Consider the following 19,148-nt stretch of genomic DNA (forward strand, 5'->3'; position numbering starts at 1 on the left):
CAAGTGCTTTTGAAAATCCCATCAGGCACCTGTCTGCATCTTTAGATGCCTAGATACCTTTGTAAATCTGTCCCTTGGGCACTTCTGAAAACTTTACTCTTCAAATTCATCATATTTAAGGTTAGAAGAGACAGTTGTGGAAATCCTGCCTGGCCCAGGCCAGAGAACCAAACCCAAAGCCCAATTTTCAAAAGTGATTTAGGCTCCTAATTCTTACTGAAAATGAGTGGGTATAGAAACCTAAGTGCACTTTTGAAAATGCTAATCCAAAAATGAATCAAAAGTAGTTTCATGTGTTGGTCCTGCCTTAGCGTGTGGGGGATGGACTTCAGGACCTCTTGAGACCTCTCCCAGTCTGACATTTCTATGATTACACTTGCTCCCAAGTTCTCCTGCCAATGTTTGGGGTTTTACTATCAAATTTATTTATGTTTTTCTCTCTGTGTTGCTATGTGAAAGACCCACGCAAATGGGAGACTGCTCTCCCTGACTATGAAAGGGAAACAGTGAAACTGACTCTATACCAAGTGCTGTCAGATACCAAAATAAAACACATTAGTCTCTGATCCCTTTCAGTTAATTGTAGTAATCTCCACTGTTCCTTGAAACAATAGTAGGTAAAAGATTTTCAGACAGAAGAATGTTTACGTTTTTTTAAGTTGATGGTGTTCCTTTAAACTTCCTTAGGTGCTGGTTAAGAATTTTATACATAGATTCCCCGAAACTATTAACTGTTTAGTCAAGCAAAATGGGAATTAACAAAAATATGGGTAACGTCTGTGAACTCTTGAATACAAGAAACAATGCCCCATAAGACATGCAGGGCTGTTAAAACCTGATTACAATATTTTGTTACATGTAATAAGATTGCTTCCTAAAGTATTTTATTATAGATGAAAGCCATATAAATTAACTAATAACTTGTCTGTTCTAATAAGGCTCTCCAATGCCACAAACATTTGTGTGTGTGCTTGATTTTTATTTAATTAGAATTAGTGCTTAATATGACCATTCTCTTGTTTAAAGCTAAGCATATGTGTAAGTTTTGCAGAACCAGGACCAATATGAGGATGAGTTCAAGTTATTGTTCTTTGCAATCCCATGGTTTCTGTCCCAAACATGAGAAATGTTGCCACCTCATCCCAACTTCCAGTACAGATACAAAATCACTGTGCAATTTGCAAGCATGATGGAAATATAATCTTGAAGCAATCCACAATATTTTACTTTTGGTAGAAAGCAATTGCTGTCCTGAAATATTTTACTTTTCAGATCCATTCATCTTTATATTTCCATATGCCTGTGGTCTTCTTGCTTTAAGCTAGAGTAGACAAGAAGGACCTTTCATAAAAATGTCTGGTCGGGTAGAAAATAAGAAATACTGGAAATCTCCCCCCGCCCCCCATGAGGCCTCAACTGAACTTTCTTTTGGTGTAACCTGATGATGAAATGTGAATACTGTGTGTTCCTGTCTCATGTGTCATTGACTGGAACAACAGCATGATGTTATGAAATCTACAACACAAGATAATGGTGGGAAACTGCCAGTGCAACACAAAAGTAATAGCATGGCAAAAAATACAACAAAAACAAACAAGCAACAAAAAAGGCTGAATGAATTATGTATTTTGTTAGTGTAATGTTGCCTAATCTAGTACAAGTGGATGCAGAATCTCCCTGTATGATTATAATTGATTCCCATACCTAATGATCTTTCATCTCTACAGCACCAAAAGGTTTCCAAAATGCTTTACAAACTTTCTGTGTTCAAGAATTGCTTCATTCTCTACTGAAATGCACCCACAAGTGGGTGGAAACAGAGTGGTCAATTAATGATACAATGTGCAATACCTTAGAACAGAAAATAAACAATGAAGATATTTTATTATCCTTTTGCAACTACTACGGCAGTTTAATTTGACTGACTGTTATAAATCCCTATTACATGTAGGACACAAAAGATACTGAAAACAAATCTTTTTCTGGATATCTCATTTACTTAGTGAGGTTCTGTGCACAGTATAATGGAAAAACCATCAGGAGGTGGTGATATGGGTGCTGCATGTTTGTGTCTCCTTCAGAATACGTGATGCAGCACTGGCAGGAAGATTTTATGTTTGGATACCAGTTTCTGAATGGATGCAATCCTGTAATGATCAAAAGATGCAGAGAGCTACCCATAAAGCTTCCAGTTACCACTGATATGGTAGAATGCAGCCTGGAAAGGAACCTGACTCTGGAAGAGGAAATAAAGGTACAGCATTGAATGAATATTGACTTGTTCTTTCACTTTGTCTCTCCATATTTATAACAACACTCCAATCACTGTGCTATCCTGGCATGGTTTCAGTTATCTCCTTTCATGTGGTTTGCAATGGCAAAGCTAACTTTTTAGATTAGAGCAATTCTGCTCACTTTTCTCACTTCCGAGGAGAACACCTGCAGTTTGAGTATTGGATAGGCAAGTTTTAGTCCAGTTCCCATTAGAGAAATATCCCTATCACAAAAAATAACGCTGCAGTTGGCACTAACTGTCCCCCTTACACTGTAGTTGTAGCCATGACATTCCCATGATAGCAGAGAGACAAGGTGGGTGAGGTAATGTCTTTTATTGGACCAACTTGTGTTGGTGACAGAAACAAGCTTCTGAGTGTGGCTTAAAAGCTTGTCTCTCTCTCACCAACAGAAGTTGGTCCAATAAAAGATATCACCTGATCCACCTTGTTTCCCTTACTGGCAGTTTCAGCAGAAGGCTAGGATGGAATGGACTGAATTCCTAGCTCACGCCTAGCGGTGGTCTGCTCTCCTACATCATGCAGAGTGGAGTCACAGTGGCAAAGAAACATGGGGATGGGGAAGGAGAAAGTAGTTAAGGACATTGAGGTCAATGGTAATTGGGACAAATTACAACATGGTTTTACAAAAGGTAGATCATGCCAAACCAACCTGATCTCCTTCTTTGAGAAGGTGACAGAAGGTGACAGATTATTTAGACAAAGGAAATGCAGTAGACCTAATTTACCTCGATTTCAGTAAGGCATTTGACACGGTTCCACATGGGGAATTATTAGTTAAATTGGAAAAGATGGGGATCAATATGAAAATTGAAAGGTGGATAAGGAACTAGTTAAAGGGGAGACTTCAACGGGTCGTACTGAAGGGTGAACTGTCAGGCTGGAAGGAGGTTACTAGTGGAGTTCCTCAAGGATCAGTTTTGGGACCAATCTTATTTAACCTTTTTATTGCTGACCTTGGCACAAAAAGCAGGAATATGCTAATAAAGTTTGCGGATGACATAAAGCTGGGGGGTATTGCTAACACAGAGAAGGACTGGGATATCATACAGGAAGATCTGGATGACCTTGTAAACTGGAGTAATAGTAATAGGATGAAATTTAATAGTGAAAAGTGCAAGGTCATGCACTTAGGGATTAATAATAAGAATTTTAGGTATACATTGGGGACACATAAGTTGGAAGCAACAGAGGAGGAGAAGGACCTTGGAGTATTGGTTGATCACAGGATGACTATGAGCCGCCAATGTGACATGGCCGTTAAAAAAGCTAATGCGGTTTTAGGATGCATCAGGCGAGGTATTTCCAGCAAAGATAAGGAGGTGTTAGTACCGTTATATAAGGCACTGGTGAGACCTCACCTGGAATACTGTGTGCAGTTCTGGTCTCCAATGTTTAAGGAGGATGAATTCAAACTGGAACAGGTTCATAGACGGGCTACTAAGATGATCTGAGGAATGGAAAATCTGTCATATGAAAGGAGACTCAAAGAGCTTGGCTTGTTTAGTCTAGCCAAAAGAAGGCTGAGGGGGGAATATGCTTGCTCTTTATAAATATATCAGAGGGATTAATATTAGGGAGGGAGAGGAATTATTTAAGCTTAGTACCAATGTAGACACAAGAACAAATGGGTATAAACTGGACACTAGGAAGTTTAGACTTGAAATTAGATGAAGGTTTCTAACCATTAGAGGAGTGAAGTTCTGGAACAGCCTTCCAAGCGGAGTAGTGGGGGCAAAAGACATATCTGGCTTTAAGATTAAGCTTGATAAGTTTATGGAAGGGATGGTATGATGGGATAGCTTAATTTTGGCAATTGATCTTTGATTATCAGCAGATAAGTATGCCCCGTGGTCTGTGATGGGATGTTGGATGGGATGGGATCTGAGTTACTGCAGAGAATTCTTTCCTGGGTGCTGGCTGGTGAGTCTTGCCCACATGCTCAGGGTTTGGCTGATCGCCATATTTGGAGTCGGGAAGGAACTTTCCTCTGGGGCAGATTGGCAGAGGCCCTGGAGGTTTTTCGCCTTCCTCTGCAGCATGGGGCATGGGTCACTTGCTGGTGGATTCTCTGCCGCTTGAGGTCTTCAAACCACTATTTGAAGACTTCAATAACTCAGACATAGGTAGGAGTTTGTTATAGAAGTGGATGGGTAGGGTTCTGTGGCCTGCTTTGTGCAGGAGATCAGACTAGATGATCACATTGGTCCCTTCTGACCCTAAAGTCTATGAGTCTATATAGTCTGTCCTGGGCAGGCAGTGTGATGTGATGGCAAGTGTCAAGTGACCACAGTGCAAATGCCTAAAAAGAGCATAACTCTTTGCTAAAACAAACTCGGAATGTTGGACTGTGCAGACTCGAATGAGCTGACCCAGTAAAGTTCCACAGAGATGTGGCGAATGTGTTCTGCAAATGATCATCATAGCTCACGCATAAGAAAAGCCAAGCTGGATAAAAAGCTGTTGAGCCCCAGCAAGATGCACGTCACTAAAGCAAACAGCCCTCCTAGAAAAAAGTTAGATCTTTAAATGGTAAGTTAATCAAAGCACAGCTTAGGCTAACCTGGTCCAACTGCCAGTCTACAATTTCAGGACATAAACCAACCTCTGACTGATGGGGATTAGAAGAAACTTCCCACGTGGGCAAATGATTCTGTAATAGTTCACTATGGGGTATCTTGCACCTTGTCCAAAGCATCTGAGACCATCAGAGGCAGAACACTCTGGTCTGGTGAGTCGGTTCCTGTGCCCCTTGCCATCTCTCTGCTTAAATGTGCTGCCTCCTTTTCTCTTTCTGCAGCAAGGGAACATTTTCCTTGTGGACTATGAACTGCTGGATGGTATTGATGCCAATAAAACAGACCCATGCACATTACAGTACGTGGCTGCACCCATCTGCTTACTGTATAAGAACATGGAGAATAAGATAGTTCCCATTGCTATCCAGGTATGTTTGTTGTCTGAGCCATTAGTGGGACACTGTGCATTGTTATCGGCAGTGTTTTAAAAAACAATTTTTTAACCTTTTCAGATCAGTCAAACCCCTGGACCAGACAATCCCATTTTCCTCCCGTCAGATGACAAATACGACTGGTTATTGGCGAAAATTTGGGTTCGCTCTTCGGATTTCCACATGCATCAGACTGTGACCCATCTTCTGCGGACACACTTAATTTCAGAAGTGTTTGGTATAGCCATGTTCCGGCAGCTGCCTGCTGTGCACCCCCTTTTCAAGGTAGGTAATTACTTTCAAGGAAGAATAATAGATTCCAGTGAGAGCATGTGCTGGAGAGATTATCACTCTGTTTCAACAAGGGCTGACTGAGAAGCAGTGGCTCAAAACTTACAAAGGTTTGCAGCTTTCAGGGCACTTTTCTCCTTTCTGTGGGCTGAATATTTTGAAGAACCAGGAGAAAACAAAGTTGTATTCGTTGTATAGATAGTTTGATTGGTTGCACTGCAAGGTGACACCACAACAAAGTCTGAAATTTCAGGTCTTTAAACTTGTCAGACATTTGCTATGAGATGAAATCATAAAAGGTGAAACAAACTGTGCTCCTTTCTCCTTTCTCTTTTCATGCACAGCTCCTGGTACCTCATGTGCGCTTCACAATAGCCATCAACACCAAAGCCCGAGAGCAGCTCATCTGTGAATGTGGCCTCTTTGACAAGGTGAGAGAATCATGCTTCTGCTTTTCTTCCCCCATCAACTACCCTGCAACCCTTCCTCGGACTGTAAGGCTTACTCACTTATCTGTTGCGCTGTGTTTTGTTTCTTGTGCTAGATGTTGAAAAAGTTGCATGAGATAACATAAAGATACTGCCTTTCACCTTTAACTGACCGATTCAAAACTAAATGGGGTCTGTAGTAATCAAGTATCATAGGCACTAATGGCTGTTTGGATTGTGTGAACTGAGCTTATATAATATACAGTGCATATGGGCGTATACATACACACACAATTGTATGCAGACGTGTATAATTTTATAGATATAGAAGCAAACACATGGTATGTTTGTACATTATAGGGCTGTAGGGTACAATTTTCCAAAGCTCCAGAGTGATTTAGGAGGCTATGGCTCATTTTCAGAAATGGAAATGGGACTTCAGGTGCTTGTGAAGATGTTTACCCATGGTGTTTGTGTGTTGAATACTAGATGTCATTGCTGTGTTGTTTGTGCCCAAAAGTTAACCTTATTTAAGTGTAGTTCTTAGACTTCGTTTTTGAAGTGTTTAATTATTTGCATGGGTTGTTTACTAAAAATAGTGTAAGGGCCTGATAAGACAAGGAGATAAACCAGGTCTCGCTAAACACCCTGCTAGAAGTGATGCTGAAAGCAAGATAGGCTTCTGTGGACCACCAGTGCCCTGCGTCAGTCCTGACCACCATTTCCTTAAATTGCAAAAAACAGCCGAATCATGGCTTTGTGATGACGAATTTTGGAACTGCTGCTGCTGCTATCAACTTGCAGCCATTCCACTTTGAGAGACAGTTGTCTCAGATCTCACTCACTGAGCATGACTGGATCTGCTCTAAACTTCCCAGCACCCTGTCTGTGCTACAGCATCATGTATGCACTGCAGACAACTCCATGCAGAAGTTCACAGGTAACTGCTCACTGAAGGAAAAATCCTGCTGTATATTGGCAGAGAATCAGGCAGGCAGGAGGCCAGTTGGTAACCAATGAAAATGAGATAAGTGTCGTGTGAAGAATTGCAGCTTGGGATGCTCGCAGATAATATTTTGTTGTCTTTCAGTAATTGAGCCTCCACTGAGAGCAGTTTCTATTTGGAATCAGATGCGGATGATTAGGTTAAGAAGCAACTAGAATTCAATAAATACAAGATGAGTGATCGGAAGGTGGTGGGGCCATATGTTAGAAAGAGAAAAACTTAGAGGGAAGAACGTTTTTTAAAATATTTAATTAGATGCTGTTATGATGCAGCTTTTTACTGGCATGCTATACTTCCACATGAGATGTAAACTGAAGCCTTGGCCACTTCTGGTTTGGTCCCATAGCACATTTCATAAAATGTGATCCAGTTGTTTTGGCCAAATTCCAGTTTGAGTAGTTACATACTTACCACCCCTCGAAATTGGATGCTGTATCCATCTTCACCTCTTGTCGTAAACTGCCGTGTAAAATTATGATGCACGGTTAAGCTGCAGGCATGTTCCACCCCAGATGTGACTGCATTCTAGTGACAGGCCAGGTGATTCTGGGGTGCATGTGCATGTATGTGTGGTAAAGTGTTTTGGGATCCTTTGGCAATAAATGGAAGGTATTATTAGGAGATGCTATAAGTGGGAGAAAACCCGTCTGGAGAAACCCTGGATGTGAATGATGATCCACTAAATGAGCGTGAAAGATCCAAACCCAAATGTGCAGTCTCACTCTGTTTGGCTAAGCCAATAGTAATTCACCTGGAGATTTGAGTTTCTCCTGCAGAAACATGTGCACAGGCCTGCTCCCATACCAGCTGGTGGGAGGTGGAAAGGACAGCGTGTGAGACCTCAGCAAGGGCAACCACATTCTCCTAATGCTCTTGAGTCTTGTTTTTTACGCTGAAGGCGAATGCCACTGGTGGAGGTGGGCATGTGCAAATGGTCCAGCGAGCAACGAAAGAACTTACCTACAGTTCCCTCTGCTTCCCAGAGGAAATCAAAGCCAAAGGGATGGACAGCAAGGAAGATATTCCATATTACTACTATCGGGATGATGGCATCAAAGTCTGGGAGGTAATAAAGAGGTAGGAGACTCTGTGTGTCTATGACACTTCTGCTCTAAAAAGGAAGGGTAGAAACTCCATCCTGGGTTTCCAGGTTTATTTTGTCTGTCACTTTGGATCAAACATGCCTGTCTGTTCTTGCAAGTAAAAATGTGTGTTGGGGGGATGAGTGTTTGTTACCAGCTCTGCAAATTGAGCCTGGGCTCTGGGAGCCATGCTGGGTACTTTCCTTCTCATGTGTCTTGACCAGTGACAGAGATTCTGCTGGCCAAATTCTGCCCCCAGAGACACCTGTGCAGCCACATGCTTTTCAGTAGGATTGCACGGGGTTAAGCAAGGGTGGAATTTGGCCACAAGATGGAACATAATCAACTGTTCTGTCAGTGATGGATGAGCCAGAATAGAATCCATCTTCCTGTCCCAGAGCTGTTAGCTCGGCAGGGCCAACAGGCCTCATTCACACCAGAGAGTTGTGATTTCACATGTGGACAGGCAGTTAGTTTGGTTTGAGAGTGACTTACTCTTGCTTAAGCCAATTAGGCTTCAGCTAAACTGAGTTAAAGCCCTCTTGAATTGAAGGTAGATCCCCACCGGGATTTGCACTAGTTTCAAAAGCAATTTAAGTTAAACCAGTGTGCTTTCTCGTGTAGACAAGGCCTGAGTTTTGCCAGCAGCTAGGACTGTGTACACACACAGCAGATGCACTGAGTTAGAAGTCGCATTCTCAAACAGTCGTTTGAATCACACCTGCAGAACTGACTGATTCATGTGGCTGTTCTCCCGCGTGTTCTACTTTTCAAAAATTCTTGGTTCCCCCCCTTACGTTTTTTTTTTTTAAAAGCACTTTCGTCTCTGATCACATGACTTTTTCCAGTGATTTCAGTAAAGATAAAGCTGTACAGATTGCTGGGACTTTTTCAGGTGAAAAGCATTAGTGCATGTTCTTAATAGTCATCATATTTGGAAACTCTCCCGTGCTCAGCTCTTGGTTTGGCAGCTGTTTATCTTGAGTATCTCCCGACATCTTTAGATCCCAGATGAAAGGCACGGAAGTCCCATCTTTCATGTGATTATTTTCTTGATGCACCGGATGGTGTTTTTCTCCCCTTTACTGATTAATTTTGCTTATATGCCTTTACAAATACTGAATAGTACTTTACTCCATCGATAGCCCCATGGCAACCAATGGGAGTGCTTGCAGGTGCTAGACAGCATGGAGGGAGAGTGTCAGAATCTGGTCCTCAGTGAAACATCCTTCATTAACGAGTCGTTCAGTTTCTGAACTCTCAAATTGTACATGTTAGAGGGTCTGTGACACACTGACCTGTGAATGTCTTGTCATGCAGAGACCTAGTCACGGTGATTCTCCTAAGCACTAGAGTACACCTCAGCTAGGGTCCTCCGACACAGTAAGTGCCACTGTCAATATTGTTTGCTCTGTTCTTAAGCGGCTCAGATGTGGGGCGCAGATACTGGTCACTGCGGTCACTGGTCACACAGCAAATTACTCTTCCAGTTGTAGGCTAAACACAGTGCAGTGAAAGGAAGGCAATTCTGACACACAGGGGTTGATTTTGCACTGCTCTGCACCTGGTATAGTCCTCTGCATCTGGACGAGGTGAATCTAAAACACTGCCAGTGGGGTTAGTGGAGAACTGGGAGCATTTTATACCCCGGGGGAAGACAGTGGAGAATGTGGAGAGCTTTATCTTCAGCTGCTGCAGGATTTTGTGTAAGAGCACGTTGTGTCAGCAGCCCTTAAATAAATAAAATTTTATAAAATAAATAAATTAATAGAGATATACCTACTTCTAGAACTAGAAGGGACCCTGAAGGTTCATCAAGTCCAGCCCCCTGCCTTCACTAGCAGGACCAAGTACTGATTTTGCCCTAGATCCCTAAATGGCCCCCTCAAGGATTGAACTCACAACCCTGGGTTTAGCAGGCCAATGCTTAAACCACTGAGCTCAAGGGAAGAGTTGGAATAGAGAGAGGATGATCACTTAGTGCACCGGATTAGGAAGGAGCTGCAGGCAAAGAGTGTAAAGATGGAGGAGAGAAAGGGAGGTTTTGGCAGAAGGGAGTGTGAAGAAATGTCATCAGAGATCTAGGCAGAGCCTCAAAGGGGAAGGCAAGAAATGCAGACTTGGCTGGAGGGAGTCAAAGAACAGGGGTGGGGAGATCAGGGAATGACATCATTCTGAACAAGCTGAAGGAGATGTGCAAAGGCCAGAGATAATGCCATAGTTGCAGATGACTCAGAAGTGCTAGAGTGACTTCCTACCCTAGCCACATTGCCATCAATGAGGCCCTCTGAGATCATGGAGCCCTCCACTGCCTCCTGTCCTGGGAGCAAATGCATGTTCAGAAGGTTGCGGCCATGCCCATGCAATGTTTGATGTGCTCTCTGAGACACTATGGCAAAGGGTCTCCAGGAAATGACAGGGCTTCCCTTCTGCTCTTTGTTCCCTTGCTGTGGCTGAAGCTTCACAACAGATGTGATTGACATCTACTACGAGAGTGATGAGGTCGTGTGTGAGGACGTGGAGCTTCAGGCCTTCGTCAAGGACGTCTATGTCTATGGAATGAAGGGCAACAAGTCTTCAGGTGAGATGTGTAAGCCTGGTCATGGCTGAGTCTTCCATGGTGCCAGCCAACACTCAAAGCCACACACCCCAACACCTTGGAGTCTCTCCCTCCTGGTTTTGTGGTTAAGAAACTGGGCACAGGAGATCTGGTTTCTAATGTCTCTGTCCCTCAGATTGCTGTCTGTACATTGGGAATAACTGCACTTCATCTTGTCTGATTGGTATGTAAGCTTCTTGGGACAGGGGCAGTTTTGTGCATGTGCTGCCCCCAGCACAATGGGGCCTTTATTTTGGTCGGGGCCTCAGGACAATACAAATAATAAATAGAAAAGCATCTTTGATTCATCTAGTCCGAGCCCTGCCGTAAGCAGGGAGGGCACTGACTATACCCATATCTCCCTGCCCTTCACATTCACCCAATGTTGTGCCATCGCTGCCTTGCTATTAAGGTATTGCACACTTAGAGAGATGCAATCCTCACAGTGCTTTCAAAGCTAGATTCACCTTCGCTTTCTTGTCTCTCTGCTTCCCCGTTCTTGGAAGTTGCTGGCTGGAATTGGACCTGCCCATAGATTATGTGACTCTGGTCTCACCACCCTGTATATTCATCCTCCCTCCCCGTCCCCGCACAGTCTGGCCTCAAGGAAGGGTGGGGAAATCTCTGCTAGTGGGAAGAGCATTATGCACAGGAGACCCCCTACTCCCTTTTCTGCCCCCAGCTGTCTCCCATAGGTTAACAAAAGTGTGGCTTTCTCTGCAATCACCTCTTTGGAGCTCCACTTGGTTTTACCTAGTCTTAAGGGTGCCTGATATGAATATTTCTGTTCCTCCTCCCTTTGTTCCTCTGTGCAGGTTTAGAATTGCCATTTTCCCACCTCCCACCATCACTTCAATGCTGCCTTCAGGCTAATCGTACGTCATTGTCCCTCTGCCTCCTGGGTCATTTACTCGACAGACTTTTTAGACATAGCACAGCAATGTTTACTTCTGTACAACGTTGCCCAGCTTGAATTGTGAACTGAGGTGAAAAGGGAATGGCTAAGATTGCTCAGCTCTCATTCATGTCCTTAGCTGCTGGGGACCTGGTCAGAAGAAATAGAATAGAATTGTTTTAAAATATAAAAACACCCTTTTGCCTTCATATAGAACCTTTCACCTGAGGATCTCACAGGGCCTTACAAACATCAGTGAAGCCTTAAAATGCCCCTGTGAGGTGGGTCAGTGTATCCACCATTTTACAGATGGGTTGCTGAGGGTCAGAGAGGCCCCATGGCCACCTGGCAGATCAATAGCAGAAGCCAGGAACAGAAAGCCATGTGCTGTTTGACCTACTGCAGACCAATAACTCAGGTGTGCCATAACTGATCCAAACCTTATTTCCAGCTTTCTTCTCCTCCCCCTTTTAGGATTTCCGAAGACTATCAAGACCCGTGAGAAGCTATCGGAATATCTAACTGTGGCGATATTCACAGCGTCAGCCCAGCACGCGGCTGTGAATTTTGGTCAGGTACGAGTGTAGAAGAGTTGGACTCATTGCTGGAGCGCTACCCTCATGGCTGGGTGTGGAGCAGCAGCTCTCTTCTCACTGGGTGCCTCCTGTTGACCATCGTGCCGGTCCCACTGTGGCCCACCTCTTCTCGTGACTCAGCCCCCTGGCCAGTCATGTTTAGTCGCCTCCCTGCCGGAGAGTCTAACAAATAAATGTCCGATTTCCTTATGTCCAGTCTTTGGCCCCAACGCTGGGCCCTGTGATCTTTGCACATCCTTGTCTCAGGGCTTTCCATTATCCCTATCCCCTTATATCGGGGGGCTTCATGCCTCCTTCACCAGTGGCTGGTAGGAGATCCCAGGGTCTCCCTCTGCTGAGGGTTCCAGTCCAGGGACCCTCTGGTAAGCAGCCAAGGTCTGTTTATTCAGAGCCACCCCCAGCTTCCACCCTGGGCTTCTTCCTGCTGTGGTCTTTTCCCAGGCCTTCTCCCCCACCCTGTATCGCTAGGTTCACCCTTCTTGCAGGGCCAGGGCTCCCTGGGCTCCCCCTTGGACTCCTCCAACATAATCCCAAACCAACAGCTAAATCTCGAAACCAACTTCTGCCCTCCTCAGACTTGATCTTTCATCCTTCAATCCAACGCCCACAAGGGCTCTCTTCCTGGAAGTACAGCTCAGTATGAAGGCTCCCCATTGGAGCCTGCTCCACCCACCTGTGGCTGCTCCATGTCTCTGCGGTCCTCTAACCAGACTTCTCTACTCAGGAGAGGATCGCAAGGCCAATTCTCTCCCACACAACCTCTTTGATCCTCCCGTTGTCTCCACTCTCTACTCCCAGAGAGTGACTGCAGAATTTCTCCCTGCAGCAACCCCTTTCTGCTCCAGCCTGCCAGTCTTTAAAGCAACCAGCCAGCTCCTCCCCAGCTGAGATTCACCTTTAATTAAGCCTAGCTCACTCTTCAGATGCCGTCAGGTGGGTTAATTGGCCTCTCAGGCCCCCATTAACCCCTCTATTTCCTGCATGGGGTTCACACATTCTTATTTTCAAGAATAGTGCTCATATCAGTTGGGATGTGCAGCCGCAGTGGCTCAGACTGGGAACTTCTTTTTAAATGTATGTTTACACACTCTGTTGCCCTTCTATGCTAAAATACCTGTCTAGCCTCCTGCAAACACCATCAGAGTCCATGGGAACCTTGCGTTTTGAAAGGCCACTTATTTCAGTGCTTAAATATGGATTCTGGTGCCTAACTTGAGTCCCAGATTTGAACATTTTGGCTTCAGTGTTCAGATTATGGGTAACTTTTTCAAACATGCCTAAGTCCTGTTTCAGAAGTGTCTTAGAAGGCTAACTTTCATGGAAAGTCAATGGGCCTTCGACTCTTAGGTCATGTTGGGTAAAATTTTCAAAAGTGCAATAACCCCAACCAATGAGGAAGTGAATCTCAGGCCATCTGAAAGTTTACTGAGACACTTGCTGGTTTTAAAGTCCCACGATGGGGCTCACCATGCTACATTGCGAACAGAATGTTGGGAATCATTGTGAAAGGGATAGATAATAAGACAGAAAAGATCACATTGCCTCTATATAAATCTCTGGTATGCCCACACCTTGAATACTGTGTGCAGATGTGGTCCCACCACCTCAAAAAAGATATATTGGAATTGGGAAAGGTACAGAAAAGAGCAACAAAAATGATTAGGGGTATGGAACAGCTTCCATATGAGGAGAGATTAATAAGACTGGGACTTTTCAGCTTGGAAAAGAGACAACTAAAGGGAGATATGATAGAGGTCTATAAAATCATGACTAGTGTGGAGAAAGGAAATAAGGAAGTGTTATTTAATTTTTCACATAACACACGAACTGGGGGTCACCAAATGAAATTAATAAGCAGCAGGTTTAAAACAAACAAAAGGAAGTATTTCTTCATACAACACACAGTCAACCTGTGGAACTCCTTGCCAGAGGATGTTGTGAAGGCCAAGACTATAACAGGGTTCAAAAAATAACTAGATAAATTCATGGAGGATAGGTCCATCAATGGCTGTTAACCAGGATGGGCAGGGATGGTGTCCCTAGCCTCTGTTTGCCAGAGGCTGGGAATGGGCAACAGTGAGTGGATCATTTGATGATTACCTGTTCTGTTCATTCCCTCTGGGGTACCTGGCATTGTCCACTGTGGGAAGAGGGGATACTGGGCTAGATGGACCTTTGATCTGAACCACTATGGCTGTTCCTATGTTCTTATATTCTTACATAATAACAGGGGTATCCCAACATGCCCTGTGCTGGCAGTATACCCACCACAAAGCAGCCTACCTATAGAATCCTGTTTTTTCTTCAGTATTGAACAGCTCTGGAAAATAAAATGTATAATAATCTCCCCTTATCTCCTATGTGGAACAAATTAAGTGTCTCACCAGACTTGAATAGTCTTCCAGTGGGTCTGTCTGGACTACAAAAGAAGTGCTTTCCTAAACTCAGTTAGTTAACTCAAGTTAACCAACATGACTGAAAATGTCCCTTAATTTCTAGTGTAGACATACTTTAAGCCTTTTAAAATCCTGTTAGCTTGTCCTTTTATAACTTTGAGAGAGAGTCAAGGCTACAGCCAAGGCTAACATGATTTTAAACATGGTAAACTCCATCTACACTAGGTGTCAAGGGGTGTTTCAAGTCACCTGGCTAACCCTCAGCCCCAATAAAAGATATTACCTCACCTACCTTGTCTCTCTGGTATCCTGGGATCGACATGGCTACAATAACGCTGTATTAGTGACTTTCCTAAATGCCGATGGTTGTGATTTTCACTGCACCCTCTTGCTTTGTCTTGCATCTCTCAGTATGACTGGTGTTCCTGGATTCCCAACTCCCCTCCAACCATGCGGCAGCCTCCCCCTACAGAAAAGGGGACAGTCACAATTGAGCAGATTGTGGAGAGCTTGCCAGACAGAGGTCGCTCTTGTTGGCATCTTGGAGCTGTCTGGGCCTTGAGCCAGTTCCAGGAGAATGAAGTAAGTTCAAGACCTTGTCTGTTACCTCTCAGGAGTTTGACTGCTCGGGGTTCACTCACCTCACAAGTCAAGGAAGGGGTTAACATTTTTCACTTGAATACTTGTGGAACCACAGAACCGGTTGTTTTGTGACCTCAATTCTTCCCACTACTTGGGCAATGATATCATAGCTGCTAGTCCTGTTGGCAAGTGGGCTGTGCACTGCCAATTGCTGTATCTCTATCGTGGCTCCAACCAAGAGGGTACTGTGACCTAGAGTTATAGGAGAGGGCAGAAGGAGGGTCATGGCAAAACCACATAAACTGGGAGCCAGGAGATCTGGGTTCTGTTCCTGGCTCTTCGCAAGTCGCTTTGCCTCCCACTGCCTGTTTCCTCCTCTGTAAATGGGACAATGATAGTCACCTACCTTGCAAAGGGGCTGTGTGGCCAAATTCATGCAGGTTTGTGGAACACATTTTGAAGGGATGGCAGTTGAGTGAGGGTACGTACAGTAATAACTCTGTGTAAGAAGAGATAAGCCTCAGCTCAAAGGGTGAAAAAGTGGAAGCTTCCTAGGGACACTCTGGAGTAGTTGCCCAAAGCAGGGAGCTGCATGATGGCAAAAAGGTATGTGGTGCGGCTTTTCTTTAAAATCCAAGCAGACCAAAGTCTCCAGCAGCAGCGCTGAAGTGTCCCAGGAGAGGGGGTTGCATTGCTGCAAGATGGGACATTTAGACAGAACAGCTGGGGCTCCAGGGTTTATTTCCAGCCTACCCCAAGAGTGATTTCTTTGTGTCTTCTATGATTAGCTGTTCCTGGGTATGTACCCAGATGAGCACTTCATAGAGAAGCCGGTGAAACAGGCCATGATGAAATTCCGCAAGGATCTCGATGAGATCGTGAGCGTCATCACTGAACGGAACAAGAACAAAAAACTACCCTACTATTACCTTTCCCCAAACCGCATCCCCAACAGTGTCGCTGTCTGAACGGAGCTCCATGAGAGGTTGAAAGTTTGGAAAGCTCCATGACACGTACCACTTATGAGCAGGCCATCAGCAAAACAAGAAGCAATTCAGACTTCACTCAAAGTGGACCCTGCGTGGTTTTTGAGTTACAAAATAAGTTTGGTTCTTACTTTAATCATCTTACATGTTAATTATTATCAGGAAACATCAGTTCAGATGTGTTCAGAAGTTCATCTTAAACATTTTTATAAATATTCAGACCCAGCAGTGTTTGCAAGCCAAATTGTGCATGTGATCAGGAAAGTTCAGATGACTAGAAACTGACTGAAAACAGAAACAGACCGGTCTATTCACATCTCACGCTTAACTCAGCTTGGTCAGCAAAAATACACATCATCAGGCGCAGCAAGTAAATTAGATTTTAATTCTGTTTTAATAAATGGCAATGATATCAGGAACACAACAAAGCAAATTTACTTTTTAAAACTGGGCTTGTAAATCCAATTTTTAATGTATTTTTTAATCTTAGTCATAAACTTCCTGATTTGGAACCAGAAATAGAAGCCAGAAAATATCATTGTGCATTAATATGAAGTGGTGTGGTCTCATGTGGAAGGAGGCTACAGTAATTTTTTTGAATCTGGTTATCTTTCTACATGAAATTTTAAAAGTTCTCTTCTCAGTGTCTTTCAACAGATGTTCTGTAGTATTGCGTATGGACAGACTTTTCGCTAGCACAGCAATAAATGTGACTGAGAAGTGCTTTTGCTCAGTTTGTTTCTTGGCTGAGGTGGGTGGTTTTCAGGGTTTGGTTCACCTTTTTTGTTTAGTTTAGGTACAATATGGGCTCAGTGTTTAGAAATGAAAATCTGAGGTTGTAGATCAAGAGGGCTGGTATGGGAATAGAAAGGCCCCAGCGCCTCTGAAATCAGCTTCTCAGTGTCTGCCCCATTCAGCACAGTTCACCTTCTTTATCAGAAGGCCTCTTTCATTAAGTAACTATTTTTTGTCAGTACCAATGAGTAGTTAAGATCAGCTTCACTGGCTGTGTGCATGTACATAGACTGCAGAAACACCCCCACCCTGTCCCCCTCCAGCATGCACATACAAGGATACCTAAGTGTTAGAAAGATCAGGGACATAGAACAATCTGTGTTTTGCTTCCATGGCCTTTTAGCTGAAAACCCCAAATCTTGACCTTGATCTTCACAGTATCTAATCAATAAATAGAACAGCTTCTTTCCGAAAGCTTGGGATGGGACTAGTGTGTGAAAAGGCCCTGGACCAGTTTGAATCAGGGCTCTTTGGTGTCATCTAACAGTTCCACATTTTCTCTTTGTGCTGCATTGAAGTCACTAGGCTTGACTAATACGTGATCTGGCTGCCACTGCATGACACTATGCATTTTTGCAAATAATTTCTTGGAAAAAGGAGAGTACCGTTGGTTATAAAGAAACTCAGTACAAAAGGCTAAATTCATTTGTGGTGTAACCTCATTGGTGTTACACCATAAATGAAGTTGGTCCACTCTTTTTTTTTTTTTTTTAACACAGTAATAATGAATGTAGAAATGAGATTAGGGAAATGTAAAGGGAAGGTTTGTGCTTTTGCTAATAACACTCTTGGTTATTTCTCTCACATTTTGTTGCCTGAAATATGCCCTTGTGCCCTTACAGAATGTATTCTCCATTGATAAGTCTGTTTTGCTAATGGAATAAAACTGAACAAGAAAATCAGTCTGAATATTTTATTTCTGAATATCAACTGTGATCAACGATTACAGAGGCTCCATATATACCAAAAGCCAACAGATGTAAAGGCATTTTATGAATTAGTACAGTTCACAATTTAGAGATGGTCACACTTCTGCAGTTAAAGAAATATGGTCATTTTCACTATTAACATAAATTTTAGAAAATGGTGCCATTAAAACGTGCATGTTTTATATCCCCCCATGTTGCATATCCCCCACTTTGGTTTGTGGAAAGGGAAAGCCAAATAGATTTCATACATCTTACACTACAAACTGTTTTCCTGCCCCCACTGAATAACAGCAGCAAATGCGGAAGGTAAAACCACTTCCTCCTGGGCGATAATATATTTGAAGTTGATGTGCCTTTCTTTGACCACAGTACCTAAAAAGTGCTGACTGCAGGAGTAAAGCTATGTATTTGTTTAGCAATCGCAGGGTCTTTACCAGGGGATCAGATGTCTTTGTGTGCAAGTGGCACAAAACAAAGCTACACTAGAAAATGCTGCAGAAGCTATGGTCTCTGGTATATTTGGTGCACGCTTTCTGATTATGAAACTAATTTGCACTGTCAAAAATTCTATTTACAGAAATTAAAAACAAACTGAAGGAGCCAGTCGCTCGCTTGCAACTCTTGTTTTCTGTCACTGGCACTCGATGGTGGCGTAAAAGTAGAATTGCCAGGTATACCTAGAGCACTGACACTGAATTGATAGCAGCCAGTCTGATCCAATCTCAGGAGAACCAAAGTCGCCTGATGAGTCTCCCATTCCAGAGTCCAGTGAGCTGGTTGATGCTAGAGTCCATATGGATGACAGACCCTTCCTTCCATACTGGCTGGAAAGTGAGTCAGTATAAGAGTCTCTGTGCTGCTATGGAGAACCATGCTCCAAGTGTTCAGCCTACTTTTGCCTCCAGTTAGTGGACCGGAGGAATTATCCCCACCCACTGGCACAGAGCCGTATTGATCCATTAGTCCCAGACACACCACCTCTCTCTCAGCCAAAGGCTCATGGGCCTCCACCTGTATCCAGTGATTTGGAACTGGTTGGGGCTACGTGAAGGAGAACTGGAACTCTCCTGCCTCATTTGTTTCAGACCAGTGAGGTAAAAGTACACAAGCCATGCCGTTCAGAGGAGACTTTCTCCCAAGCCTTTTAATCGATGAGTATGATGCCTGTCCATACTCACAAAACACCTAGAACCTGACCTTTCCCCCCCAATCCTCCCTCTTAGGACCAGAGAGAATGTCACAGGTGCAAACTGACTTGCAAGTGAATGCCCTACATTTTATCTTCATGCACTAATGACAACCAAATGACCTACAAAGAT

General features: G+C 43.6%; 1 protein-coding gene across 2 annotated transcripts in view; it reads left to right on the plus strand.

Moving 5' to 3' along the window:
- ALOX5 (arachidonate 5-lipoxygenase) overlaps positions 1-17,802 on the plus strand; it is a 52,961-nt gene extending 35,159 nt beyond the window's left edge. For both annotated transcript variants that reach the window (XM_030570505.1, XM_030570506.1), the window contains 9 exons: positions 2,082-2,254; positions 5,095-5,241; positions 5,326-5,529; positions 5,880-5,966; positions 7,868-8,046; positions 10,511-10,632; positions 12,020-12,120; positions 14,949-15,119; positions 15,908-17,802. In XM_030570505.1, the coding sequence (XP_030426365.1) occupies positions 2,082-2,254; positions 5,095-5,241; positions 5,326-5,529; positions 5,880-5,966; positions 7,868-8,046; positions 10,511-10,632; positions 12,020-12,120; positions 14,949-15,119; positions 15,908-16,087 (1,364 nt within the window). In that variant the 3' untranslated portion in view covers positions 16,088-17,802. The remainder of the gene's footprint in view (positions 1-2,081; positions 2,255-5,094; positions 5,242-5,325; positions 5,530-5,879; positions 5,967-7,867; positions 8,047-10,510; positions 10,633-12,019; positions 12,121-14,948; positions 15,120-15,907) is intronic.
- Positions 17,803-19,148: the final 1,346 nt, after the last annotated feature.

Source organism: Gopherus evgoodei, chromosome 7 (assembly GCF_007399415.2).
Source record: "Gopherus evgoodei ecotype Sinaloan lineage chromosome 7, rGopEvg1_v1.p, whole genome shotgun sequence".
Classification (NCBI taxonomy): Eukaryota; Metazoa; Chordata; order Testudines; family Testudinidae; genus Gopherus; species Gopherus evgoodei.